Raw genomic sequence first — 27736 nt, forward strand, 5'->3', positions numbered from 1 at the left:
CTACCTACTCGAGATCAAACCATCTGGACGGTACGGACGCCCACCAGAATGAAGGGGAGCAAAGCTACAGAGCAAGCCTGACGACGCATAGCAGACGAAATGTCGAGATGTCGACTCATGACCGTCGCAAGCACCCTCCCCACTCAAGCTTTACAGTCGTCGACTTCCGAAAGTCTTCCGCCATAAATCTGTTGCAACAGATCAGCATCGCGCTCCTCGACCGACGCTGATAGCCCAGACCGTCGTCGATGACACGCCAAGATTACCACGCGCCCGACTCTCCACAACTTCGCCGTTATACCCTCCACGCTACAAGTACAGTCTTGCAGCACGCTGCCGTTTCGCCGAATATACCCTCAGCATAAATAATGCCGCGCCCTTTACTTTGGGCGATGCAGATTCATGCGGACTTAGCAGCTGGGAAGCTAGGGAAATATGGAGACAAAATGCTCAGCAAGGCCTTAGTCGGACTTGTAGCCATCGGATTGCACAGAGAACATATTGCCTGGCATAGAGCCCGGGGAAAGCCTACGCAACACGTTCCGGTGGATACCCATCATGGGTTGGAGCTTGAATGAACACACTTATACTTAACAGAGTCTTCCTTTCTCGTAGTCGCACGGCTCAGAGTGTACAAGCGTGCCGTGGAGAGAGAACTTGTCTCGATCTACGAGCGCATATGTACACGGCATCCATCTCCCGAAGCAACTACCAACGTCAAGGTCTGCTTTTCCCGGCCAGTAGGGACAACAGGGTCATCCTTTGGAACAGTCATGGAAGGGAACATTTGTACCAACCTCGCTACGGTATATCCCGCCTCCAGCAGGGCAAACTCTTGACCCAGGCAAACTCGTGGCCCGCCATTGAAGGGAAGATACCCGTAGCCTACGTCTCGCAGCAAGGTTCCATCTTCCCATCTCTCGGGGCGGAACTCGAGCGCATCTTCGCCGTAGATGTCTGTACGTCGATGCATAGCGTATACGCAGTAACCGATAGCCTCGCCTTTCCTGACCAATATCGGCGACTTTCCATCTGGGCCTCCCCCAACAGGAAGTGTCGTCGTCTTCAATGCTGCACGAGAGTTGACCGGCACGGATGGGTAGAGGCGAAGTACCTCCTTCAGAATGAGATCAAGACACCTCATCTTCTTCAAATCCACCCGACTTGGCTGAGGCGCATGCTGTCCGAGGCCTACTACTGCCTCTATTTCCGAACGTAACCTTTCCAAAACTTTAGGGTGACGGACCAGCAAGCGCAAGGTCCAGATGAGGCAGCATGCTGTTGTGTCTCTGCCCGCCAGTAAAACATTGAGACACTGGTCGCGAAGTTCCTTCTTGTTCCGAGTCTCTTGGATGAGCGCGTCGATAAACACATAATGCTTCCTGTCCTCGGCTTCTACTTTCTCGGGTTCCGTATTCTCCGCATTGTCCAGTGCTCTTTGAATCGCGTCGTCAACGAAGCGATGAGAAGTCTTGCAAGCTTGCCAGAACTCTGGAGTACTCGCAAGCCAGTACAACTCTCCCAGCCTGCCACGATGCGACAAGTAATTCTGTCCCAAATTAAAGGCTGCTGCAAACTCAGACTCTTGTCCAGCAATGTCACTGCTTTGCAAAGAGCTCAATGTTTTGCCAAAAAGCAGGAATGTCGTCGTGTCGAAGGTCAAGCGAAAGAATAACGGTTGGAGATCAACAATGCTGTCGGGGCGAATTTGATCAATGAGGCTTTCGACCGACTTTTTCATCTCCTCGAAGTTCTGGTAGCGATTGGAAGTGAACTGGGGACGGAGTAGCGCCCGCGAGTGTCTCCATGCTGCACCGTCTTGGGTGAAAATCCCGCTTCCCATCAATGGAGCAAAATGCTTGGGTCGGAGCCCAAGACTGAAGTCTGCCACAAACGTCAATGCCAGCGGTCATCTTAACCATCCAACTTTGACAAACCTTCAAACTGGGTAGAGAGGATTTCTTCGATGTTGCGTGGTTCAACCGTATTGATACCGCGAGCTCCAACTATGCAGTGTCAACGCCGCGGGGTTTGTTGTGTCTTTATGGACTTACGCAACTGCTGCTCATGCGTCGGTCCGCTAGAGTCTACTACGTCTAAGAAAAACTGTAAAATGGTCTGCGCCCTTGCATGTTGCCCCGCCTTGAGCAGCAGGTCCAAGCCTTGTGGCCATTTTGCTGCCCACCTCCGCGGTGCTTTGCACCCCATCTGTGCGGCATATCAGTCTTCTTCCTGGTAATTGTCAGCAGCATCATCTTTCATTTTATCAACTACGCCTACATCACGCTGCATTTGGCGCTTCCGCACCTTAAAAACCAGCAGGCTGCAGACGACTAGGCACAACAACATGCTTATAGTCGCCATGTTACTCAGCTCGATGAAAGTGATCAAAAAATCGATTGATGATGAGCGTTGTAACTCCGGAGCCGATGCGACGCTTTTGCGGCAATGATCGTGCCCGCAGTTTGAACCTGGAAGTCTCAAACAGCGAGTATCTAGGCAAACGCTTCAGGTTTGTTCTTGTCGGCCGACTTTATATATATCTCGGTCAGTGCACGGTACTTGCAACAACGGTCGGGTGTTGGCCGTTGGGCGCTTTGTCATGTAGCCTCGCCAGTAGGAAGACGGTGATGAAGCCAACACTAGTGTGTTGGTTAAGCTTGGCTCGTGCCGCGCCCCTTGCCGCGATCACTGTGTTGGAGCAGGTACCAGCGGCCGAAAGTGTATGCTGCTGATAAAATGATGCAGAACAGAATGAGGTGGAGAGATTGATGAAGAAGAAAACATCGCGCAGGATGCATCCATCGCCGGTTTATGTCGAACCACCGAAACTCCCATCGAAAATAGACTATCTGGCTCATACGACAAACAACAACTACACGCGTCACATTGTCTACTGAAGTTCGGCAAGCGCCAATACGTCCCTCGTAGAAAGGATCTCGCAATGTCGGTCGCATGTCATACATGGACATCTTGTTCGACATGCGATTGAGCTTTTCTCCTCTTGCTCAAAGGCTCCACAAACATATCCCCTAGTCTATACTCCAATTCTTCTTTCCTAAGAACTCGGAGATGACTGGCAATATCACTACCCATCTTATCACCCGACAAAACCGGACCTAATCGCCTCTGCGATCTCTCGAACTCCGCTTTCGCTTTCTTTCTCAAAGTCTCGTAACCTGGTCGCTTTTCTGGATTGATCTGGAGACAGTCGATTACTAGTTGGTGCAAGGCATTGGAATACATCGCATCGTGACCTGGGATGTCCGTCGATGTGAACGTATTGCCTTCTGCGAATTGGAACGAAGCTCTGATGCTTTCCTCGCATATATGATCTGACTTTTCTCTACCGAGCGTAGTATGCATCAGTTTCCAGATGACCATCCCAAGCGACCAAATGTCTGTCTTGGCATTGACGTAATGATGATGCGCGGCCTCTACGATGATCTCTGGAGCTTGGAATCCTTTCGTGCCCCAATCTTTTCTACCCTCTAAAGCATCTGTTGCTGGTAAGATCCTCTTCACGACATCGTAGTCAGCAAGGAGAGATTCTGGGTACGCTAGGTAGGGTTCCTTGGCGGTACTGAGAAAGATGTTCGCTGGCTTGACATCCAAGTGCACCATGCCGCTTGTGAACTTCTTCCTTGCCTTGTTTCCACCTCGCTTTCTTTTCTTTGTCTTTTGTCTTCCCTTTCCGACTTCTGGGCCATTGTCTGCTCCTTCCGCTGTCTTATCTTCGTCGAGCGTCTCTCCGCACACCCCCGTGTTTAGGGTACATATGGCATCGGCCAGTGCATGAAAGACCATCCAGATAAACTGCTCTGGTATTTGTTTGTCCAAATTCTCTTCCTGGTAATAAACTTTGAGAAGTTCGCTGAGATCTCCGTGCTCGGCGTAATCAGAATACAAGCGATACATTAGCGTACCCTCTTGAGAGGCAGCCTGGATGTGATGGCAATGATCACAAAGCTCCAGTTGTCGACTGATATTGTATTCATCTTCGACAAAATTCACCATATTCTGCGAACCACAACGTATCTTCTTACATACCTTCCGCTAGCTGATGTTAGTACTATTTAGCGACGTAGGAGTTGATGAAGATACTAACTTTCAATATCCTACCCGTGTCGTCGCATAGCACGTACAGGCATACCACTGTGCGCATCTTTCTGGATCCACTGAATCTAGTACGAGAGTCCATCAGCGTCTTGCACCATCGCCATGCTTGCGTTGCGTCGTCATGTGGTTCGTCGAGGCCCCTCTTCCTCGTTTGGGGAGGTGCTGCTCTACCAGTATCTGCTTCGGTAAGACCGACCCTTGCTATTGCGATCTCGCCATCACTAGGCTCGTAATGAGACGTTTCTGTCTCATTCGATGCTTCCGGGTTTTCGGCCTCAGCGGGTGTCGCTACGCCATGCAACGGGTCTTGTATGTCGCGAACATTATCTTCTCGGGCTCCCGATTCTGCCTGCTTACGGCCTCCATTAATCACTTCTTGAGGAGTGTCCCTAGAAGACTCTTCTTCGCTCTCAATCTCACGATCTGGCGCATGGCTGACCGCCCCAGATGCGGCACGGTTGATGTATTCCTGTTGCGCCGTGGATGTCGTCTTATTCCATACCCGTGAAAGCACACCAGCCCCATCAATCCCGCCCTTGTACTCCGTTAAGAATAGCAAATATCCACGCCGCGCATCGTCGTTGGGTAGTGCACTGAAAAGCTCATTGTATCTCTGCGTCGAGCCGTCAGGTAAAGCCAGCGGATCTGCCATGTATGTGGTCCAAAGTTATTTTGCGCAGTACCGAAGGTAGCTCTTGTTTTGATCACAAGAACGCAAAAAAGCCCCAGGTATTCTGTGATTATATGCTCCTTGTCTTAGGTCGATAATGTATCGAACAAAGGCTCTATACTTCATTGTTCGTGGTGTGTTTGCGGCCACACCCACATCCTGATCTTCGAGTAGCTAGCCCTGAAGACACATCTTACAGACCTGAATCATTCTAGACCATGTATATAGAACGCACCGATGAGATTCGGTGTATTAGATGATGACTTTCATAAAATCACGGCCAAAGATGTTTGGTATCGGCCGTTCATAATCAGGTCAAAATGTCCAGCAGGTGAATACCTTGTACACCTGGTTCCTGTCGTATGAGGGACACACGAATACATTATAGTTAAGGTTTGTATTTTGAGTGAGCATCAAACTATTATTTGCATCCAAATTCGTCTTGGTTTGGCTCGTGCGGGAGTGATGACTGCCTAGGTGCTGCATCGGTCTCCTCGCATACCGATTGACCCTGGACCTTCACTTGACTACCTAGGTAAGAGGGCGTTGCACTTAAAATCTTCTGGAACAGCAGATCAAAAGCTAGCTGGAAACGATTTTCAGATTACCTTTGGTGACGTAACACTCATATTAACATGGAAGGCACCTTCCTTAAGGTTGAGCTTTGCTCCCCAACACGGCAAGCGCCCCTCACCTCCAATTTTCCTACGCTAATCGCTCTCTGTCTTCTGGCTACACTTCTGGATATTATGAAGTAAGACACGAAAGTTCATCTATCAATCAGTGCGAGCGCAACGTTGCCGCGCGGTATTGTCAACGTCGCGCTTTCCATTCGACAAAGATCTCGGTCGAGACCCATCACTCCTACCCTCCACACCCAGTTATGGCGCAAGAGCAGATGAAGAACACGCGACAGCGACCTCTATCAGGTCCATTAATGCCTTCGCAACACCGACCATTCGTCGGACCTACCCCAAACATGTTGCCGTCCAAATTTCCAGCCAGGTCCGAACGAAATGCAACGGGCGGCCAGGCCTTCCTGCCTCCCATGGCACCACCCCACTGGCCTTCTTTTCCGCATCTCAACTATCCATTCGAAAATTCATATCCTGATCTCACAGCCAGACGCCGAGAACACCCACTTCCGTTCAGCATGTCGCGCAACGAGCACAATGTCGACCCTAACACTGGCGCAAGAAACATCGATCTAAAACAGCCGGCTTCACCGACGCAAGGCAGTGGTCATACAGATTCCGCTGACCAGCGACATGACTCTCTGACTAAGGGAGACACTATTCACGTCTCGCCTGCACCGCTTCCGACGGGCTGGAACGGTAGTCGTATTCCATCAAACAACATTCCGAGGAAGGCGCCGCTGGCAGCTCGCTCTCCAGATGACATCTCACCATTCATAGCGAGAAAGATACCGCCAACGAAGCAACAGAGATCCGCGAGTCAACCAAAGGCAGCTCCCGGCCCCTCACAAGGCAGCCGAGTACGCCAGCAGAAGTCGTTCAATACGCCGCCGTTGGGTACCCCTAAGAGAGGACGACCGCGACTAGACGATGGGGCTCAAGATAATAACGCAGCTGGCGGGCTGAGCAGCCAGGGAAATGATCACATCGGTCAAAAAATCAGCGCGCAGCCTCCCATCGGCATGTTTGCGCCTCCACAGGTATCATCCGCGACACCACCAAAACCCAGCAGACCAAAGCCAAGGCATAGCTACGTCGTTCCTCTGGAGTTGATAGGCACAAAAAAAGCCCTTGGTAATTGGTTATTGCTCAAAACTATCGGGAACACTCGCTGATAACATTGCTTCTAGGCCCAGACAACTGGAACGAATACGTATACCTCATGGAGCAGCTCTGGACCGAAGAAATCACCTTTGACGAGTTTGGCGCCCGCACGCAACGGATATTCCAAGTGATCGATGAGGGCATTCGGAGGAGGTTGAACAATACTGTGGCGATGAAGATGATAGTGCCGCGGCTAGAGGAAGAGCGGAAGAGAGGTCAGTCGACTAAGGGCACGGAAGACGTCTAGGTTAAGCTCTACAAGGGCCATCGGGCCCGCGCATCATGGTGAGGTCGTGGACATCGGACTATGGGAGTCATGCATGCAAGATGCTAGAAAAGTTCAAGGCTATTCTAGAAGTACTCGGTGATGCGCGCATAGACGATCAATTCCAAGTACCCGCGGCATGGCCTTCAAAGAGATGACGACCTTCGCCTTAGCTTATTTCCATCCTCGTGTGCTTGCTTCTTCCTCAGTTTTTCCAACCATAAATCGTCCTCACAACGCTTGCCGCCTATCAACTGCTCATAGGTTCCGTTGTCCTTCCAAAGACGGTCCAAGCCCATGTATATGCAAAGCAAGGCACCGTTTGGTACCGTGTAGTTGATCTCGTCGCGAAACTGCTGCGTCGCTACTTCAAGTTTCAGAAGTGACTCTCGGATCGCCGTGGCACTGATTGTGGGACAAGCCGTAGGAGAAGGAGGATTGGCGTTCCGATTGCTAGGGATGAAGATGATGTAGCCGCGTTTGCGGGTCAAGCGTGTCCACTGAAGTGTGTTCTTGGTGAAGTGACAATGGGCTAAGATAGTCGCGAGCGGGTGCTTTGAAGCCCTTATGTCTGGTTGTACATACGTTAGCAACAAGGTACGACCGAGCAACACCGGAAAGGAGACTTACCGAACGAGAACGACCCATTTTTCAGGACACCCTCAGGGAAGACCTTGCGCATCTTGGCGCAAGGCCAGCACGGCCAGCACGGCCAGCAATCTGGAGTTGCATTATCCTTGCCTGTCCATTCTTGGCCTTCGTTCTTCATCTCTTTCCACTTCTCACATTCTTCCAACTGTAGCAGGCCACTGCCGTCTTCAGGCACAAAGTCCATGGGTCGTGTGACATCGCTGCTAACGCACGTCCTGCCATCCCAACCCCACAGTCCGTTGGCCATACTCTTCTGGGTGATGTGGTCGCCTCCGTACAGCGTTGGAAAGGAGACTTTGAAGCCACCCAACTTCGCTAACCGCTTGACTGTTGCCATAAACATGTCCAACCTGTCGTCATCGTCCTCTGGGAATACCCACGCGAATCTCCCTAGCACCTCGTCTTTCCAGAGTTCGCGGCGCTGGTAGTGCGAGAGTATGAACGCTTTACCCTTGTTGTCAGTAACATGATCTTTGAAATCTAGACAGTCGTCACTGAGAGCAAAGATCATGACTGCGATGGTATTCGCATCCGTGTTTAGATAGGTGTGCCAGAGAAGCGCGGCGTGACCTGCATGTGGTGGATTGAAACATCCGGGGTAGATTACAATACGGTTCTCCCGGCCGCGTTGGAGCTCAGGTCCTGGAGATCTGGTGAAGATGCGCGGCGAGGGGTCGGAGAATCCTTGCATGTCTTCGTATGCGCGGTGAATGTAGTCTTCTAGAAAAGTCGCCTGTGACCCATTCAATCTTGTAGTACCTGCAGATGAGCTATATTGGATGTTTGCGGATCTGGATATGTCTGCGCCCACAGCCGAGGAGATCTGATTTAGCTCGACAGCATTATCGCCGTCTCGATCGCTAATTTGCTGCGCTACTTGAAGTTTCATATCATCTCCAGAATCTATGAGATTATTCTTGTCGAATTGGGCGTTCTCCATGCTCGGCTTACCATACAGAATGCGCGACTACTTTCGGAATAGAAAACCCAAATGCAAAGTGCGCGCAGTGAGAGTTCTTCAAGGTCCGTGCATTGTCGCTCGTAGTGCTGTAAATATTCACTGGCAATGTCATATTGACAGCCGAGGTGAAGCAGGCTCTAGTACTATCCCAAGTCGCGATAGACAATATCTTGTATACTCCGTAAGGGACAGCATGGCGATGTTGTATCATGAGAACGATTTGCAAGGTCACGGGTATGGCGTTGACGGAAATCTTCAAGCTTGGAAATGATACCCTGTGTGAGTGTTCGAGAGTAGCGCACTCCAATGGACATAAAAGCTTCGTTGGCAGCGCCAAATGAGCGCAAGGAGATATGGTGTAGACCATGGACATTGTTTACCGAGCTCGATCCTTGGGTTATGACTAATAGAAGTACTGTTGTTCACAGCTTGCCCCAGTGCCTTCATTTCAAAAAAACTCATCGCTCGGTCGTCCCTGCAATGCATTTAGTCGTATACTACAGCTGAGAATTGCTGCCTGCTCAAATAGTAGCCGTCAGACCAACCAACCAACACGCATTCGGTACGCCTTCAATTTGCGTGTGTGCCCACATCAGCTGTTCTCCACAACCAGTTAGAAGCACCGGACTGGAACCACCGTTATCGACTTACCAGCCCACCAATGTACACACCCATAGTCCCTCGAACGCGAACCCCGAAAGCAGCGGACGGGCTTGGGTGTAGTACCAGTTTCTGCATTACTTTTTGGAAGGTTCTTTCTCGATTTCACACCGCCTGGCCGAGGTCTAGAGCATGCAGATAGAGCTGTGAGAAGGCGATAGCTTTAGTGACTGCATTTAGAGTATTGTCGGTCATGTCCGAAATCGATAACGCAGCGTTGCGGCTAGCGGGAACTAGTAGGGCGTTAGAGTAACTTTTAATAAGGCTCGAGTGTGATTAGTGAAAAATCGCTAGTTAGTCGTCTAAAGTGGGCAATCTGGAGGTTGTAGAGAATAACGGCTCTATAGTGTAGGGTATCAGACAATGTCTAGCGTTGCAATCGACCGAGGCCCACTTCAACAAGAGCCTCATAGGTTCGAGACACAAAGTGCATATCGCGCCTATATAGTGCGAGGATGGTTAACAGACGCTGGAAAGACTAGTAATCTGTGAATATGTGTGATTCTATGCGCTAAGGAAAGACTAGGAAAATGAGTTTACCGTTTGCGACCCTGTGCCACAGCCAGTAGCCGCGGGTTGCTTCTGCTCGCAAGACGGTACCTGGTCCCTCTGTTTGCGGCAAAAGCACCGGCATGCTCGTCGGCCGCGCATCCCATCTTCTTTGTCTTGCGCGGTCGAGGTTGCAACACAGGCACGTGAGCAGTGTTTCCGTGGTCTGTGTGTTGACCCGCTGAATCCTGGAGAGACCTGGAGAAAATTTTGGAGTAGTCTCCACAAGAAGGCATCGCTACGAATGAGACGTAAGCCCACAATTCTGACAGTTGGGCCGGGCTCGATGTCGTCCCAAGCTTTGGCGAGGGCTTGGATTGTTGGGACAAGGAGACTCAAGGTGCCCAAGACATCGCCGCGCGTACGCTATCGAGTTCGCTGGTCTCGTCGAGGCTTGCCACCGACGTCGTCCATTGGTTGAGGCGACAATGCGATGGACTTCCTACATTTTCTGGACTTGTCGAACACCTCTCCAGATAGATTGCAGTCGTGATCCTGGCGGAGATTGGGATGGGCTGACATTTATGAGAAGGAAACAACGGGAAGGACCTTTGGCGGCAGTACAATGGCGCCTTGCTCCCTGCCTCGGTGGTCGCGCCAACATGTGCCGGTATGCAGGCGGCTGACGGGAAGGGCAACATGGGCGCCGATCGGAGCTGGGCAGCGTCAGCTTAACAAGCCGCACACCTCGATCGCACCAAGCACATGCAACGTGAAGCCTTGCACTGATCACGGGGACACCACGAGTACGGGATACCTGCCGCGCTACTGTGACGGCGATTGCGCCTCGTGCGCCGTGCGACGCAAGATACACCGGTAAACATGTAAGGGTGAGCTGACAGCGCCCTTCACCAACCTCCAGAATAAGAGCGGGCTGGCGTGACGGTTGCTCGGAAGACAGCCGAGCAATGTAACGCGGTGGCTTGAGCTAGCGGAATCACATGGGGTCGAGAATGCGGAGGGTGAGGTCATAGACGTCGGCCTGCGCGAAGCTTTGGGGTGAGGGCCAAGCCCCAGGCCTTAAGCGTGGCTAAGATAGCCGCAGCACGCTTGGGGAGGCTTACTCCATGGGGAGAGATGGAGTGGGGATCCTCATGAACGATAGCGCTAGCGCGTGAAACCCCCTCCTCCAAGGCTGTTTCTCAATGGCTGACGCGAGCCAGGATCCCGGGGTGCTAGACCGCCGCGACGGTGGTGCCAGTGAAAGAGAATCTGGAAAAACCCAGGTGCCTGTCGGAAACCTCTTACAGCTGGCGTGCGCCGTTGAGGCTCCACTTTTAGGCCTCCCTCTCACTCCGAACTCCCCCAGGTATAAGATCGACTGCTCATCTCCCCCGCCATTTCTCTCTACCTCCACTCCACTGCTCTCCGCAACTCCTTGCAATTTGTCTTACTAACGTCGGAGCCTGCGAGACATCCACTCCACCATGGACGCAAAGGACACTGGCGTCAGCCACATTCCTGACAAGGAAGTAGCCTACTCTGCTGAGAAGGAAGCTGCCTACGACCCGGCCAACGAGAAGGAGCCTCACTACACGCCCACCGCAGAGCACATCGCGGATACAGGCGCCCGCCGCGAATCTGTCGCTCACAACATCATCGAGAACCCTCTAACCCGCCAGTCAAAGGCCGAGTGTGTCGGCGCTGCCGAGCAATGGGCTGCCACCCATGGTTTGGAGGAGCACGCCGCTCTCTTCGGAAAGGCCGCCCTTATCGCGCGTGATCCTGAGCGCTTCGAGATGCTCACCGACCTTACTCAGGAAGAGCGCGATGCTCTCATCTACGAGCGCGACCACAAGTGGTTCGGTCCCACCATGATGTGGTACTCGATTGGTCTGTGTGCCATTGGAGCCGCCACTCAGGGCTGGGACCAGACTGGATCCAACGGAGCCAACTTGTCCTTCCCTGAAGAATTTGGTCTTCTCGGATCGGACAGGGGCGAATGGATCATCGGACTTATCAACTCCATCATCTTCTTGACTGCTGGTCTCATCGGCGCTTTCATCGTCGACCCTCTCAACAAGTACCTCGGTCGTCGTGGAGAAATCTTCGTCACCGCTATCTGCCTGACTGCCACCCCCATTGGTTCCGCTTGTGCGCAATCATGGCAAGGGCTCTTTGCTGCGCGCTTCATCATGGGAATTGGAATCGGTGCAAAGAACGCCACTGTCCCGATTTACTCTGCTGAGATTGCACCTCACCGAATTCGCGGTGCCCTGGTCATGTTCTGGCAGTTGTGGGTTGTCATTGGTAAGTTGTACCATCCGCGTTGTCGACGATATGTTATTAACCCCTATCCACAGGTATCTTCCTCGGTTTCTGCGCCAATGTCATCGTCAAGGACACTGGAGCTATCTCATGGCGTCTACAACTCGGTTCTGCTTTCATCCCATCCTTTATCCTCATGATTGGCATCTTCTTTTGCCCAGAGTAAGTGAAATTCATCACGCTCAATCATATCAAGCATATACTGACAAACACTTTTAGGTCTCCTCGTTGGTTGATGAAGCATGGCCACATTGCCAAAGGCTACCGATCAATGGCCAGACTGCGCGCACACCCCATCATTGCTGCTCGCGACTACTACTACTCATACGTCATCTATGAGACCGAGCTAGCCGTTGCACGTGGAGCTGGCTACTTCGACCGCATGTGGGACTGCTTCCGCGTGCCTCGAATTAGGCGTGCCAATTACGGTGCTTCGACTGTCATGATTGCCCAGCAGATGTGTGGTATCAACATCATCTCATTCTACAGCTCGACCATTTTTACCCAGGTCGGCTTTACCGATGACCAGGCTTTGTACGCCTCTCTGGGCTACGGAGCTCTTCAGGTCGTCTCCACGATTCCTACTCTGTTCCTCATCGACACCAAGGGACGAAGGACCCTTTGCATGTGGGCAAGTACTTCCCAACCTTTGCGCGACTAATCTTGTGCTGACTGTGTGCTAGACCTTCCCCTTCATGTGCATCTTCCTACTGGCTGGCGGTTTATCCCTCCTTAACCACAGTGGTAGTCAAGCCGCTCAACTCGGACCGATCGTCTTATTCATCTACCTCTTCACAATCATGTACTCGCTCGGAGAAGGGCCAGTCGCATTCCAGTATTCTGCTGAGGTTTTCCCTACCATTCAGCGTGAGCAGGGAATGGCCTGGGCAGTGTGCATCAACAACACCTTCGCTGGAGTCTTGTCGCTCACCTTCCCTCGTATGGTGTCAGTCATGACGCAGACCGGCGCCTTCGGATTCTACGCTGGTCTCAACTTGATCGCCTGGTTTATGATCTTCTGTTTCGTCCGAGAGACCAAGCAGCTCACGCTTGAAGAACTGGACCAGGTCTTCAGTGTGCCCACCAAGCAGTACCTCCACTACGAGATCACCCAGTCGGTGCCTTACTTCATCAACAAGACGGTTCTCCGCCGAAATGTGCCCAAGCCCCCTCCGATTATCGAGAAAGGCTACGCTACTGGCGCTGTCCCGACTGCGTAAATCCGGATCCAAACTAGTCAGATCATTTGAAGGTCCAGTTCTACTTAGCATAGGACTATGTAATGCGTTCGTTAGTGTAAATAGCACACGAAGCTCTCTGAGCGAGGAATGAATACCCCAGCGTGAGATGCTCACACGCTTAAACTGATTCATGTGTAATGCTGTCATGTGATTGCTCTCCTCTGCGCTTAACAAAGATACATTTTGGGGTATGAACTAATTGTCCGGTGGAATGCGGAGAACTCCCTACACAACGGTACGCTACGTAGTCTGCCTGTCACACCCAAACAACGCCATCCGCAAGAGATCGCTCCTCCCGTACGCGTCTACTGAAAATGGGGCCTCACATGGGAAGCTTCAGCATTGACCACCCATGCCGACCTTCGCCAATGCGGAGTCGGATCTCACGTCTCATCACCTTTGCAACTCCTCGTATGCCACACATGCTCCATTCGCGACTTAGAAGCTGAACACTTTGCGGTCATAATACCTCTCGCTACATTACGAGCTCACACGGTATCGCAGACCAAGCGGGTGTTGGGTGGAAGAAAGGCCGTGACGTTCGGATGACACATTGGAATGGAAGAACCAATCGGTGATTGATTGTTCACAAACACATCACCAGCCCTGTCGTCTTGCTTCATAACTGGAAAAGGTGATGCGAAATAGCGAACATACTCCTTCTCGTCAGCCATCATATGTATCAACTCAAGCTACAATAGTTGGTCCAAGCTCAGACCTCAGCTACAACAAGAATGATGAACAAAGTCTTGTTTTCTGCGACAGACAACAAAGGAACAAACACCCACGAGCGATACCGGAGGCTCGATGTTATACAGTCCCCCACGGCATGGTCGCGGTCACAACCAGGGGCCTATATGCCGAGAGAAACGGAAACCTTGGATCCAGTGTTACACTTCACACCCGACAACGTGTTACGAGAAGTACTTTTATGACGGTACCCGAGCGATAGAGTCACGACGCACGGCTTGCCGCCGTGCACGATCACATGGCACCACGTACGAAGAGCAGTTGGTGGACATGGCACATCAACGTGGGCTTGACTCCTCGAGAGTCGAACGTGGGCTGACTGGTGGCTATATGCGTCGACTGTGAGTCTTCGGGGGTGACTGGGAGGAGATGTGAGTCAATCAGGAGTATATAAGGAGCACATCGACACGGTCGTACTTTCACACCAGTATACTACCTTTCGAAGCTTAGGCAAACTCAACCAAACCACATCGACGACTCTCGAAACACAAATCTGAACATACATATCAACTATTAATGTCTTCCTCGAAGTTCAATGTGCCATCGGGGCCAAATGATGCGCCCTCCAAGGAGTTTCAAGAGTTACTAGACGGCAACAAGGAGCGAAATGGAGAATTGGCGGGGGCTCTAGCAGGTTCTGAGGGACTGCCGAAGTGGAATTATCCACCTGGGGCTATAAAAACGATCAAAAAAGCGCGACAAGAAGCATCGAAATATCGTGATTCTCTCAGCGCGGAGCTTACAAAACTACTCGAGTGGCCTACTCCAGAGGAGGCCCATGCAGACTTCTTCTACCAAGCAGCCCCGCCCAATAATGTATTCAATCGAAACAAAAATTGGTTCAATGAGGAAAAGTTTCACTCTTTCGAGACTCAATACTCGTTCTCGGATCGGTGGGACAAGCAGCCTCTCACGGCGGCAATCTACGTACCGAAGCAATTATCAGCGGATCATGCATCACCTGTTATGTGGATGTTCCATGGCGGTGGATTTGTACGAAACCACTTTGGGTGTTAGATCTTGACTCGGACATGCTAACGTGGGTACAGTGCACCGGCGCTGCTGACTTCATTCCTTGGTACTCGCAAACTGCTGTTCACAGAGCCAGGCAAAAGAACGCCATTATCATAGCACCAAACTACCCTCTCGGGCCAGAAGGCAACTACGTTGACATATACGAGGCAATATTCGATTTCCTCAGATGGTATAAAGAGGACGGTTACTTCGGGAAGGACTGGACAGATAAAAAAGATGATGAAAACAAGTCTTGGCAGGAATGGCTACGTGGCGAGGTCGCAAAGAAGGGCGGCAAGCTCGCCATCGCCAAAGATCAAGTGTACGTCGAAGGTGAAAGCGCAGGCGCACATGCAGCCGTGACTGCGATGTGGCTCAATGCGACGATAGATGGAGGAATGAAGATACCCATTCAAGCGGCCCTTTTGCGGTTCCCCATGATTGCGCATTACAAACGCAAATTCAAAGAGGGAGAGGACGTTCCCTACATGGGTCCAAAATACGACCAGACGATTATTAAAGACCAAGCTGAAGCAGTAGCGAAGGAAATTCTCAAACTCGAGAGATGGGGTGTTGTGCCAACTTGTACAGGGAGGCCGCCTCCTCGTGGCATGGCCTTCGCGGTCTTCCTATCCGTGACAGGAAAATGGCAGCCGTCCTTTCAGCGCCAGCACGGAGACCCTACGCTAGACAAGAAACCACGCGTCGATGATGAAGGCAACATCCACGAAACTCTCATGGATGGAATCGAGAGAGCCGAAATATGCGCAAACAGAGTGGATGCTAATTTCCTTCCGCCCATCTACATTTATCACGGCCATAATGACACCAACTGTCCCCTCACGGACACCGAGAAGTTTGTTGAGACGCTCCAGGATCACGACCTCTATGGCGATAGATTCAAGGACGAGGAAACGCTTTGCTTGAATGTCGTTCGGGAGTTGAACAAGAAGCCCGTGTCAGATCCAGACGCCGCCAACAGATTGAAGTATGTTCGGACCGATGAAGTGCGGCACGGTTTTGATTACTACCTGAACGAGAATGAAGAGCAGTTTCTGAAGGACGCGTACGACTGGGTTGGCAGTCGTTGGGGTCCTCAGGAGTGAGACTATGGTGGTGTGACGACTGGGGATGGGAAGGGTACTGCACGTTAATGTGTCAACACTCCTTGATACAACCATTACTTTATCATCAATCACATTCTTCATTTCGTCATTGGGTAGCATTTTCTACGTATGTCCAACTTCATAGCTCCTAACTAAGAGGGCGCTACAGCCCTTGCAAATACCGAGAGATGTCTCGTCATGCCTTTCTCTTGACTTCCTTGATGTCTAGGCTCGCCAATAACCCATGAATGATTGAAAGCCAATCCGTCCGCCTATCTCTTTCTTCCTCCCGCACTAGCCATACAAAGTGCCCTTAGTACGCTCACTAAACTGCGTCTCGTTATGGAGATGCTGGGTAACATCCATGGTAGTAGTGATATGCTCCCGACTAAGCTTCTCCTCCTTGCGACTAGCCAACAGCCTAGCAATCTTGAGGATATTCTTAATCTGCCGTCCATTCAGGTCCATACGCGCCAGTTCCGTAAGTTCAGCTTTGGAAATCGTGTGTTCCTGCGACGACGAATCGAGGAAGTTCCTCCAGACCGTCTTGCGGGAGTCGATGGTGAGACCGGGGTAGTCGAGCGAAATGTGGATGCGCGATTGAAAAGCTGGGTCGAAGGTCTGGACGCGGTTGGTTGTCAGGAACATAGTGCCTTCGTAGTACTCCAGGACGCGGAGGAAGATGGAGACGAGTTTGTTGCGCTCAAGCTCGTGGAGGGAGCGCTGCTCTAAGAAGACGTCGGCTTCGTCGAGGAGGAGGACCGCGTTCCAGCGGCTGCACATCTCGAGAATATCTTGCAGCTTGGTCTCTACTTTCCTAGGATCGAAGCCAAGATCGCCAGCGCTCATCATGTAAAGAGGCACCTTCATTTCTTCGGCGACTGACTCACTGGTGAGAGTCTTACCCACGCCGGGTGGGCCGCAGAGTAGGATAATCATGCCTTTGCCTTTACCTTCGATCACGTCGTCAAATGTATCGCGGAACTTCCGTTGAGACTCCGTGAAGCCTAAGATAAGCTCTTTCTGGTTCTTTGGGAGCACCAACCTATCGAAAGCGTCGTCTTGCCACTCAATGTCTTTAACGCAGTTTACGAAGAAGTTCAGCCAAAGCTTGTTCTTCAGGCTGTAACCACGAAGTAGAGGTGTGCAGATCAGCTTTTGTTCAGTTGTCAACGGCACGTGTTTGGCTGCATCGTCCTCGTCAGCAAATGCGCCATCTAAGGGCATGCCACTGTCGTCTTCGTCTTCGAACTCATCCTGGCACTCTTCAATCTCTTCCTCGTCGTACTGCCCCGGAATAGGCGGGATTGGTGGCGGGCTAGGATCTTTCTGGTTCAGTGGCGTTACAAAGACCGAATGAGTGGGGTCGAAACGATTCCAGCCGTAGGTATCGATGATGATCCGACCCTTCACGTTGTACTTGTCTTTGTTCCCGAATCCACCCTGCCTCCATGCAACACCTTGGTATGCTCTATAGTTCGGACCAGCGAGAGTTTCTGCTTTGGCACCCCGTTCAATAAGGCGAGTGCGGATAGCTTCGCCCTCGGGATGGAACTCGATGGGGTAGACACGCAGATTGGTGATGGCGCGTGTACCGGTATAGGCGGCGATGGAGAGGTTGATCTTGTTGGAACCGAATTTGGCGCCATCCCAATCGACATACTTGCACGTCAGCCAAAAGCAGGGTGCACCCTTGCAATCCTGTCCATAACGCGTCTCGACCAAAATCATGGCCGTCTCTTGACCGTCCTGTCGAGCGAAAACAGTCGCTCCAGGTTGATACAGTGTCCAAAGATGTTCGTATGTCATAACCTTCTTGTTCTTCATGTCCTGGGAGGTATCAATCATACTCTTGAATTCCTTGGTGAGAATGTCTTGGAGCAACTCAGCGTGGGCTTTGGTCGTGCGCTTATCCTCTGTCTCGTCGCCAAGCTTGGCAATAGCGTCCTGTAACTCAGTCCATCGATGAATCAGTGGCTCAAACTTGCCCTGGAACTCGAGACGGTTGAGGCCGACGGTGACACCCGGGTAATTCTTCAGTACACCAGCGAGCAGCTTCTTCAGCAGCGGGCTCTGAACGACAATCGAGTGAATAGACAATACTCGTCGGGGATCGTTGTAAACCTTGACGTTCCGCACGAGCAACGCCCACTTCGCGGTCTCGTCGTTCTCGACGGCTTCTCCAAGGTCTTCGGGGATCTCCTCTTGCCACTGAAAGCGGCCCTTTTTGTCTTCCTTTCCGGAGTACAAGTGCTTTAGACCGTTCTTCATTCCTGGTTTGTAAAGCTCCTCGTCCTCGGGCTTGTCTTCCGGGGTGTCGTTATCGGTGGCGCCATTTTCAGCCTGCTTTCGACCTTTACCGTTGACAAGAACGTGCTTGACACCATTGGTCTTGGTCTTTGACTTGCTCTTTGCGGCTGGCTTATCCTCTTCGGATGATGAAGAGGAGACGGACGGAGAGCGAGCCTCGCGCTTAGCTCTGTTGCGTTGCTCCAGAGCCATGAGCTGGCGCAAGTAGGCCAACTGCTCAGCGCGCGCGTCTTCTTCAGTGGGCGAGTCGCACATGACGAGTGCTGTTGGGACGGACTGAACTGAGGCGACGGATGTCCTTCGAGATCGGCTTGCTTGAAGTACTGTAATGGTATGCTGAGTGGGTGGGGGGAGGAAAGGCTTTGAGTGGGTTGAGGAAGAAGTGAGAGCGTAATGCAGTAAGAGAAGCTGGGAGCCGTGCTAGTCGAGCGTGAGCTGAGGCTTCGTTTCACCGTATTATCGAAGCAGTTGAACGATAAAGGGAGTCCCGATCCACTCCGATTGTTCAAGTAAGAGATAACCGTAAAGGAAAAATGGAGGTGGACTGAGATTCAAGCAAAAAGTACTTCACAAGGCTATATGTAGGCAGCCAAGAGAACCGGTCAGCCTTGCCTGTTGCCTGGTCGTGCGGCGATATCGTGGAACGTCTGCCTGCTGCAGGTCTGGTAGCGAAAGCCCTTGCAGAAGGGCTGCGAAGTTGTCGATTTCGACTACTGTGAGCGGCTTTCACACAGATCTTTACTTACCTGAGTGCTGAAAGGGCTATGCGTTGGCAATGCCGTCGGGTCACACAAGGCGTCAGCGGTGGCGTCACTGCAGCTCTTGGATGCCACCAAAGCGAGGATACGTGTTGCACAGCCTCACCCAAGTCCCTCTCTGCCTTCACCATATTCGAGCCACGCTTGCGATGCATCATGTTCACTACTGCTGATAGCGAACGCGTTGACGCGACTCCCCTCTGGATCGCGGTGTCTGTACGTTTGCTCGGTCGTGTGAGAGACTGCAGCTTGGACCGACAAGCTGATGCATGCGATCGCACTGTCGTGACAGAAATGGGGAGCCGACTGCAGAGATGAGATGAGATGGAATGGAGGACTTGGCTGTCTGCGCGTAGCTGGACGCGTCGCGAGGCTGGCGAGAGATGAAGTGTGGCGGTGCGCTACCCCGCGACCGGCGTCGGCGTTTGAGCCCCACGCGATCTTTTTCATCCTCCCATGCGCTGGTCCAATATTTTTTGCGCGACGACATAACAAGACATCACGTCAAGCCCCAGGCGCTCTGTAGTTCAATATGACTACTCACATCAAGATCCCCTGCTCGTCCGCCAACATCGGCCCCGGCTTTGACGTCATTGGCCTTGCGCTCAACCTTTATCTCGAACTCGAGGTCACAGTCACCAAGAAGGAGAAATCAGAGCACTCGCTCAACTGCAAGATAACTTATGAAGGCGTAGGCGCGGAAGATGTCCCGCTCGCCGCGCAAGATAATCTCATCACGCGAACCGCCGTATACGTGCTCCGCTGCCATGGCGTTCGCGACTTCCCTTCGGAAACACACGTCCACGTCAAGAACCCGATACCACTGGGACGCGGACTGGGCTCTTCGGCTGCAGCTATTGTAGGAGGTGTATACCTGGCGAATGAGGTCGGAAACCTTGGGCTATCGAGAGCGCGCATGCTCGACTACTGCCTGATGGAAGAGCGTCACCCCGACAATGTCGCAGCAGCGCTATACGGAGGCTTTGTCGGCACATACCTCAACGAACTGTCGCCCGAAGACACCGAGCGCCTCGAAATCCCCCTCAGCGAAGTCCTCCCGCAGCCTGCAGGTGGTGTAGACACAGGTCTGCGGCCACCCGAGCCTCCCCTCAACATCGGACACTACACCAAGTTTGCTTGGTCGCCCGCTATCAAGTGCATATGCGTCATCCCACAATTCGAGGTCTCGACGGCCAAGGCGCGTGCGGTACTGCCTGAGTCGTACTCGCGCAAAGATGCCATCTTCAACATGCAGCGACTGGCTGTCCTGACCACCGCGCTCGGTCAAGCCACACCAGACCCCGACATGATCTACACTGCTATGCAAGACAAGCTCCACCAACCCTACCGTCGCGGCCTCATCCCCGGTCTTACCGAAATCCTCCAATCCGTTACCCCACAATCACACCCCGGTCTGCTGGGCATCTGTCTCTCAGGCGCCGGCCCGACCATCCTCGCACTCGCGACCGAGAACTTCGACAAGATCGCAGAACATCTGCTACAGGAGTTCAGGAAGGAAGGCATAACATGCGACTGGAAGCTCCTTGAGCCGGCCGAGGAGGGCACCACTGTGACACGCCCTTCCAGCACCTCACAGCCAGCTGGCGAGGCGCTGACATATGCATCATCGGGTGTGAGCATCGACGCGGGTAACCAGCTCGTTAAGCAGATCAAGGCATTGACTGCTAGCACAAAACGTCCTGGAGCCGATGGCAAGATTGGCGGATTTGGCGGGCTGCTCGACTTGCAAGCAGCTGGCTACACCGAGGCACCCATACTGGTGGGCGCTATCGACGGTATCGGCACTAAGGTGAAGATTGCCTTCGAAATGGGCAAGCACGACACCGTCGGTATCGATCTCGTCGCCATGAACGTGAACGATCTCGTCGTACAAGGCGCCGAGCCGCTGATGTTCCTCGACTACTACGCTTGCAGCAAGCTTGATGTAGAAGGCGCTGCTAAGTTTGTCGAGGGCGTTGCGAACGGCTGCCGGCAGTCTGCATGTGCCCTTGTTGGTGGAGAGACGGCAGAGATGCCCGGCATCTACCAGGCAGGCGAATACGACGCCGGAGGTGCTGCAATCGGTGCGATCAAGCAGGGCGCAACGATCTTACCAGACACAGCGTCCATGGCCGAGGGTGACGTACTGATCGGTCTGGCCTCAAGTGGAGTCCACTCCAACGGTTTCTCTCTCGTCCGAAGAATCGTCGAGACACAAGGCATCTCTTACTCAGACGCATGCCCGTGGAGCTCAGGCGAGAACCTCGGAACGGCACTCCTGACGCCAACTAAGATCTACGTCAAACCACTACTAGCTGCGACCCGGCGGGGCTTGATCAAGGGTATGGCCCACATAACGGGCGGCGGCCTGCTAGAGAACATTCCTCGCATGTTGCCCAAGACCCTCACCGCGGAGCTCGATGCAAAGAGCTGGCCGCTTCTGGACGTCTTCAAATGGCTCAAGAAGGCAGGTCGCCTGGATAACACGGAACTAGCGAGGACATTCAACACGGGTCTCGGCATGGTGCTTGTTGTTAGTCAAGAGAACGTGAGGACTACCATGGACCGATTGCAAGAGTATGGCGAGAAGGTCTATGTTGTTGGTAGTCTGAAGAAGCGGACAGACGAGGAATGCATTGTGAACAACATGGACGTTTGGGGTTAGTCAGCCTTATTCTGGTAGTTCATGCACACATGCAGTGGAGAAGGTTACGACATGTAGGCAGCATGTATAGAGGACAGTTAGTCTGGGCCATCGGGAGCCTCCGCGGTTGCAGCGGCATATCAAACAATATATACCCACCTTTTATCGAGCTTCTAGAGCATGTCCAATCCACCTGAGATGCTACTACCATGGTTCTTCCGACAGACACGCGTCTGCTGCCTCAGAGTCGCTTTGTCACGACGAAAATATCGTGTGACGAAACGCTGGTCAACCACGGTTCCAGAGAGAAACTTGACGGTCGCGTCATGCATTCGGTTGACGGGTGTCAACAAGTCGACAGGCGACAAGGCGCTAGGCATTGCCCTATTGGGGTCTTTTAGTGAGTATGCATGCATGCCGCGGGTTAATGTGGAGACAAAGGGCTTGCTCGCTGCGAGGACGCGTAAAGTACTTGCTTGCCTTGGATGGTCTGCGCCGTCGCAGGCGCTTGATAAGTCTAGCATGTTCTCTGTGTGTTTCGTTGGCTACTGCTCAGGCAGCGGCGGAACGCGATACACAACTCTCTTCACCGTCTACACTAATCTTGAACAAAGATTGTGTGGTGGTATACCAGCGTGGTACAACAAGCCCAGGATGCCGCTTAACCTTCTAGAACGTCTCACCGCTGCGACAACGCCTTAGTTGCCTTTCGGTTACCACATCCGTGGGGTACTGCACATGAGACTAAAGTAGTAGGTACAAAGTAAGTGTATTTATTAAAGTAAGTATTAGATAATAAAGTAGAGATACTTAATTTATAATACTATAAGTTTTATAAAAAGTTTAGTTATATTTTAATAAACGCGTACCTATCTATAAAAGCTTAATAAACTTCTTAAAGAAAAACTTAGTAGTTTATTAGTATTTTATAGTAGTTTAAATTATAACTATAGGCTTATAAATAAATAAAGTTATCTAAGTTTAAAACTTAATCTAGAAGTTACTAAACTTTACTCTAGAGATCTAGTTTAAACTTAAAGAGTAGTAGCTCTTTAGTAGAAATAAAATAGGTTATAAAAATAAAATAAGTATTAAGAAGCTCTATAAGTAATAGTACTTAGCTTTTAAACTATTTATTTTTATTTCTTCTTTTATTTAACTTATATAAAACGCGCTACTTATTTATAAAGCTAAAATTATTAAATAAAATAATAAGAATAGAACTATAAGTCTTACTATTTTCTACTTTAAAAAGATTAAAAAGTAATAAATAATTATAAAAGCTTATATTAAGTTATTAGAATTTAGTTACTATAAGTAAAGAACTATATAAAGTTCTCTTCTAGTTCTTAGCGTATATAATAATAGAAATATCTAAAGTACTTTAAGGTAACTATATTATAGTATAAAAAATAACTTACTTTATAAAATAAGCTTATTACTACTTAGAAGTCTATCTAAAATAATAGTAGAGAAAGTTCACTAGTAGATTAGAATATAAGAAAATAATAATAAGTTCTAATTAATATACTATATACTAGACTATAATAGTATAAAAGAGTTTTCTATAAAAGCTTTTAATATAGTTAATTAGTAACTAATAGTTCTATAATAGAGCTTATATTAGAAGATTAGATAAGTTTTAGACTAGTTAATAAAAAATTCTACTAGATTTATATACTTATAAAGTCTCTTATATAATATTATAGACTTATTAAATCTAGTTATTAGTAGAATTTATATAAAGCTAGTATAGCTAGAACTTAGCTTTATTAAAGTCTACTTTCTTTACCTTAGTTATATAAAACTTATTAAAAATCTTATACTTTAGAAGAAAGAAAAAGTGCGTTTATAAGCTATATTAGTCTTAGTAGTTAAACTAGTAAAAGAGATAGTTAAAACTAGTTATCTTAGATAATAGTTAAATAAAGTATATAGAAATATACTATTATTAAAGTTAAAGAGTAGTTATAATTACTTAATTATAGACACGTAATTGCTTAGCTCTTAGGTATATAACTAGAGATTTTATTCTAACTTTCTTTAGTAGTAGAAAAAATATAATATACTTAATTATCTCTAATTATTAATTATCTCTAGCTTTAATAGTTATAAGCCTAGCTACTTAATTATAAAACTAATTTCTACTATATATTAAAGCTTACTAAAAGATAAGATTAGTTAATCTTATTTCTACTCTACTCTCTTTAAATATTTTATAATTAGAACTTCTTTTACGTAATTACTTACTTACTACCTATTTTTTTATTATTCTTTATATTTCTATATTAATTCTATACTCTAACTTTATAAATATAAGTAATTATAATATAGCTATTATAGCTATAAGTATACTTCTTAAGAAGTAATCTAACTAAAATACCTAGTTTACGCTTCTTAAGTAATACTATAATAAGAAAAGTATTTAGAAAGAAATTAATTCTAATTTTTTAGATATTAAATATATAGATACTTAAAAGTCTAAGTTCTTTAATCTTCTTATTCTAAAGTCTATAGCTCTAGCTTCTCTCTTTATAAAGCTAACTAAAAATTAAAAGAATAAGTATAATAAAACTATTTATAAGTATAATACTTTCTTATAAGATTATAATTATAAAACTAAGAATAGTACTATACTTATAGCCTACTAGAACTATAAGTCTAAGTAGTAGTTAAGAAAGAGTAAGAAAATTAATAATATTAAGAACTAAATTATATACACTATTATACTAGATTACTTATTACTTATAACTATAAGTAATAATAAAAAAATAGTCTAGTCTTTTATAAAAACTCTTAAGACTATACTTACTTTTACTAATTAAACTATATTAAAGTTAGAGAGTAGTTATAATTACTTAATTACAGACACGTAATTACTTAGCTCTTAGGTATATAGCTAAAGATTTTATTCTAACTTTCTTTTATAGTAGATTAATTATAATATACTTAATTATCTCTAATTATTAATTGTCTCTAGCTCTAATAGTTATAAGCCTAGCTACTTAATTATAGAACTAATTTCTACTACGCATTAAAGCTTACTAGAAGATAAAATTAGTTAATCTTATTTCTACTCTACTCTCTTTAAACGTTCTGTAATTAGAACTTCTTCTGCGTAATTACTTACTTGCTATCTACCTTTCTATATCTCTATATTAATTCTACGCTTTAACTCTATAAATATAAGTAATTATAATATAGCTATTATAGTTATAAGTATACTTCTTAAGAAGTAATCTAACTAGAACACTTAGTTTACGCTTCTTAAGTAACACTATAATAAGAAAAGTATCTAAAAAGAGATTAATTCTAATCTTCTAGATATTAAATATATAGATACTTAGAAGTCTAAGTTCTCTAATCTTCTAGTTCTAGAGCTTATAGCTCTAGCTTCTCTCTCTGCAGAGCTAACTAAGAATTAAAAGAATAAGTATAATAAAGCTATCTATAAGTATAATACTTTCTTATAAAATTATAACTATAAGACTAAGAATAGTACTACGCTTATAGCTTACTAGAACTATAAGTCTAAGTAGTAGTTAAGAAAGAGTAAGAAGATTAATAATATTAAGAGCTAGATTATACGCACTATTACGCTAGATTACCTATTACTTATAACTATAAGTAATAATAGAAGAATAGTCTAGTCTTTTATAAAGACTCTTAAGACTATACTTACTTCTATAGATTAAACTATATAATATATAGTTTACGTAAAGTATTACACTTATCTTAAGAAGACTTAGAAAAGTACTACTAAGAAGTAGTTTACTAACTAGTTAATACTCTACTAAAAAGTAAAAATCTTTAAGCTCTTAGAGGTTAAAGAACTTCTTATAATTACTAACTTTCTTACTATAGTTAAGAAGTTTAATTCTAAGTAAGCCTACTAGTAGTAATATAATTAATTATTTGCTATAGCTCTTAGAAAGAACACGTTAAGCTTTAATAATCTTAGTAAGGTATTTAGTGTTATTCTCTAGAAGATATTAATTACTACTAGAAAAAGAAAAGCTAATATAATCTTTAACGCTATTATAGGTTAACTCTCTACTTCTACTAAGTTAGGTAAAAAGTAGTTAAGCTTACTACCTAAGCCTTACCTCTATAAACTTAACGTAAAGTATAAGTAGAAGTCTATCTTATATTACTAATTATAGACTATAATTACTAGATCTAGACTACTAAGCGTTCTACTAATAGAACTCTTAGCTTAAAATAAGTAAAAGATCTAGAAGCGCTATTATAAAGAGAAATAGAGTAGCCTATATAAAAAGGTTAAGTAATTTAGCTAGAAGATAAGCGCTCTAGCTTCTAAGTATCTAGATAATATAGTCTTAATAATTATTTGCTCTAAGAAGCTAATTATAAAGTTTAGGCCTTCTATCTTTAGTATAGGCTTTAAGCCTTACGCGCTCTTAGCTAGTATAATTCTTAATAGTAGAGCTATAGTCTACTTAGTTAATAACAAAGCTTTAATTAAGCTTAATTTCTTTATTAAAACTAATAGAGAAATAGTTAAGGTAGGCAGCTAGATTCTTTTAGTAATTAGTATTAGTAATTACATACTTTATCTTATTCTTAGCACCTCTAAAGAACCTAGAAAGGCTAATCTTACGCTTACTAGTATTAAGATTATTTCTAGTTTCTATACTAATATTATCTTAGAGAAGCTTCTTAAAAATAGTAGTATATAGTATATAAACTATAATTATATAATTAGAATAGGTACGCTAGAAGTGTCTATTATTCTTATAACTCTTAAGTATAGATTTAACTTCTTATTTATTAAATATAACTCTTCTATCTATTCTTCTAATTCTATTATTATAAATACTATTATCTACTTATAAGTTCTATAATTACGTACTAGTAACGCTAACCTTTAGCACTAAAGATCTAGCTACCTAGGTAAGCAAGCTCTTAAAACTTTTATAAAAGCTACCTAGAATATAGAGATTATAGATATATAACGTAGTAAGTATAATAACTACGCTACTACCTATATATCTTAAAAGATCTCTTATTAGCCTTATAAGTTATTACTACGTCTTTTCTTTAGAGTATTATAAAACTTATTTAACTTTTCTATAAGCTACGCGCTTAATAAATAAGCTCTAATTATTAAGAAGAATTATTTAGGTAAGCTATATAATTATAACCTAAAGAATAAGACGCTAGACTCTGTAATAAAAGTTATTATAAGCTTTATAGCTGTAGTTAAGCGCTACTATTAGTAGAAGATTATAAAAATCTATTAGAATAATAATACTATAACATTACCTTAGAGAGAGTACTTAAGATATAAGAAATAGGCTAAAGAGAAGAGAATTGTAATTATAACACCTTTACTATATACCTATAAGCCTAATAGCTTAGTAGAGAGAGCTAGCTAAAAGCTTATTACTAAGTTAATTAAGATACGCACAAGCGCTAATCTTCTAGCTAGGCTCTAGCTAGTAATTATAAACGTAGTAGCTTAACTCTATAGAATAAGTCTATTATAGCTTTATAGCTATTAATCTCTAGATTAGGTATTATATAAATAGTTTAGAAAATACTTCTAATATTATTAGCTACCTAAGATTAGGTACTAGACTACTAATCTTTACCTAGATTAGAGTAGAATCTATACTTATAGCTATTAAGCGTATCTACTTAATAGTAATTACGTAGCTAGAAAGCACTATTAAGACTTTAAAGTTAAGCCTTGTAGCTATATAGAATATCTTATTAGCTATTAAGCTTCTAATATATATTATGTATAAGTACTAGCAATTAATTAGGTAATTATAACTTATAATATTACCTTTAATAAGTAGAAGTTCTATTAAGGCAAGCGTAAAGAGAAGCTAACTAGAGATTAAGTACTTAAGTAGGTTAAAATACTTAATAATAGTAAGCTTATTAATTCTATAGAGAAGTTTAATATTCTTTCTATTAATTAAATAGTAAGTATAGTAGAGCT

General features: G+C 46.9%; 8 protein-coding genes across 8 annotated transcripts; 4 read left to right on the forward strand and 4 right to left on the reverse strand.

Annotated features, from left to right (window-relative positions):
- Positions 1 to 667: 667 nt before the first annotated feature.
- On the reverse strand, positions 668 to 1843 carry J4E85_009757 (uncharacterized protein; the record flags this gene model as incomplete). The annotated part of the gene is made up of 1 exon (XM_051473975.1): positions 668 to 1843. One exon carries the CDS (start codon positions 1841 to 1843, stop codon positions 668 to 670), a length of 1176 nt encoding a protein of 391 aa, XP_051322379.1.
- A 1115-nt stretch (positions 1844 to 2958) lies between these two features.
- J4E85_009758 (uncharacterized protein) lies at positions 2959 to 4771 on the reverse strand (the record flags this gene model as incomplete). Its single annotated transcript, XM_051473976.1, has 3 exons — positions 2959 to 3942; positions 4051 to 4056; positions 4154 to 4771. The coding sequence occupies 3 exons, from the start codon at positions 4769 to 4771 to the stop codon at positions 2959 to 2961; spliced, it is 1608 nt and encodes a 535-aa protein (XP_051322380.1).
- Positions 4772 to 5942: 1171 nt separating this feature from the next.
- Positions 5943 to 6835, forward strand: J4E85_009759 (uncharacterized protein; the record flags this gene model as incomplete). Its single annotated transcript, XM_051473977.1, has 2 exons — positions 5943 to 6558; positions 6615 to 6835. The coding sequence occupies 2 exons, from the start codon at positions 5943 to 5945 to the stop codon at positions 6833 to 6835; spliced, it is 837 nt and encodes a 278-aa protein (XP_051322381.1).
- A 164-nt stretch (positions 6836 to 6999) lies between these two features.
- Positions 7000 to 8195, reverse strand: J4E85_009760 (uncharacterized protein; the record flags this gene model as incomplete). Its single annotated transcript, XM_051473978.1, has 2 exons — positions 7000 to 7424; positions 7484 to 8195. The coding sequence occupies 2 exons, from the start codon at positions 8193 to 8195 to the stop codon at positions 7000 to 7002; spliced, it is 1137 nt and encodes a 378-aa protein (XP_051322382.1).
- Positions 8196 to 11101: 2906 nt separating this feature from the next.
- J4E85_009761 (uncharacterized protein) lies at positions 11102 to 13162 on the forward strand (the record flags this gene model as incomplete). The annotated part of the gene is made up of 4 exons (XM_051473979.1): positions 11102 to 11924; positions 11978 to 12104; positions 12162 to 12573; positions 12626 to 13162. 4 exons carry the CDS (start codon positions 11102 to 11104, stop codon positions 13160 to 13162), a joined length of 1899 nt encoding a protein of 632 aa, XP_051322383.1.
- A 1287-nt stretch (positions 13163 to 14449) lies between these two features.
- On the forward strand, positions 14450 to 16053 carry J4E85_009762 (uncharacterized protein; the record flags this gene model as incomplete). The annotated part of the gene is made up of 2 exons (XM_051473980.1): positions 14450 to 14860; positions 14983 to 16053. 2 exons carry the CDS (start codon positions 14450 to 14452, stop codon positions 16051 to 16053), a joined length of 1482 nt encoding a protein of 493 aa, XP_051322384.1.
- Positions 16054 to 16347: 294 nt separating this feature from the next.
- Positions 16348 to 18618, reverse strand: J4E85_009763 (uncharacterized protein; the record flags this gene model as incomplete). Its single annotated transcript, XM_051473981.1, has 1 exon — positions 16348 to 18618. One exon carries the CDS (start codon positions 18616 to 18618, stop codon positions 16348 to 16350), a length of 2271 nt encoding a protein of 756 aa, XP_051322385.1.
- Positions 18619 to 19653: 1035 nt separating this feature from the next.
- J4E85_009764 (uncharacterized protein) lies at positions 19654 to 21786 on the forward strand (the record flags this gene model as incomplete). Its single annotated transcript, XM_051473982.1, has 1 exon — positions 19654 to 21786. One exon carries the CDS (start codon positions 19654 to 19656, stop codon positions 21784 to 21786), a length of 2133 nt encoding a protein of 710 aa, XP_051322386.1.
- Positions 21787 to 27736: the final 5950 nt, after the last annotated feature.

The sequence above is a fragment of the Alternaria conjuncta genome, assembly GCF_024043145.1.
Source record: "Alternaria conjuncta strain BMP 0040 chromosome Unknown scaffold_18, whole genome shotgun sequence".
NCBI lineage: Eukaryota > Fungi > Ascomycota > Dothideomycetes > Pleosporales > Pleosporaceae > Alternaria > Alternaria conjuncta.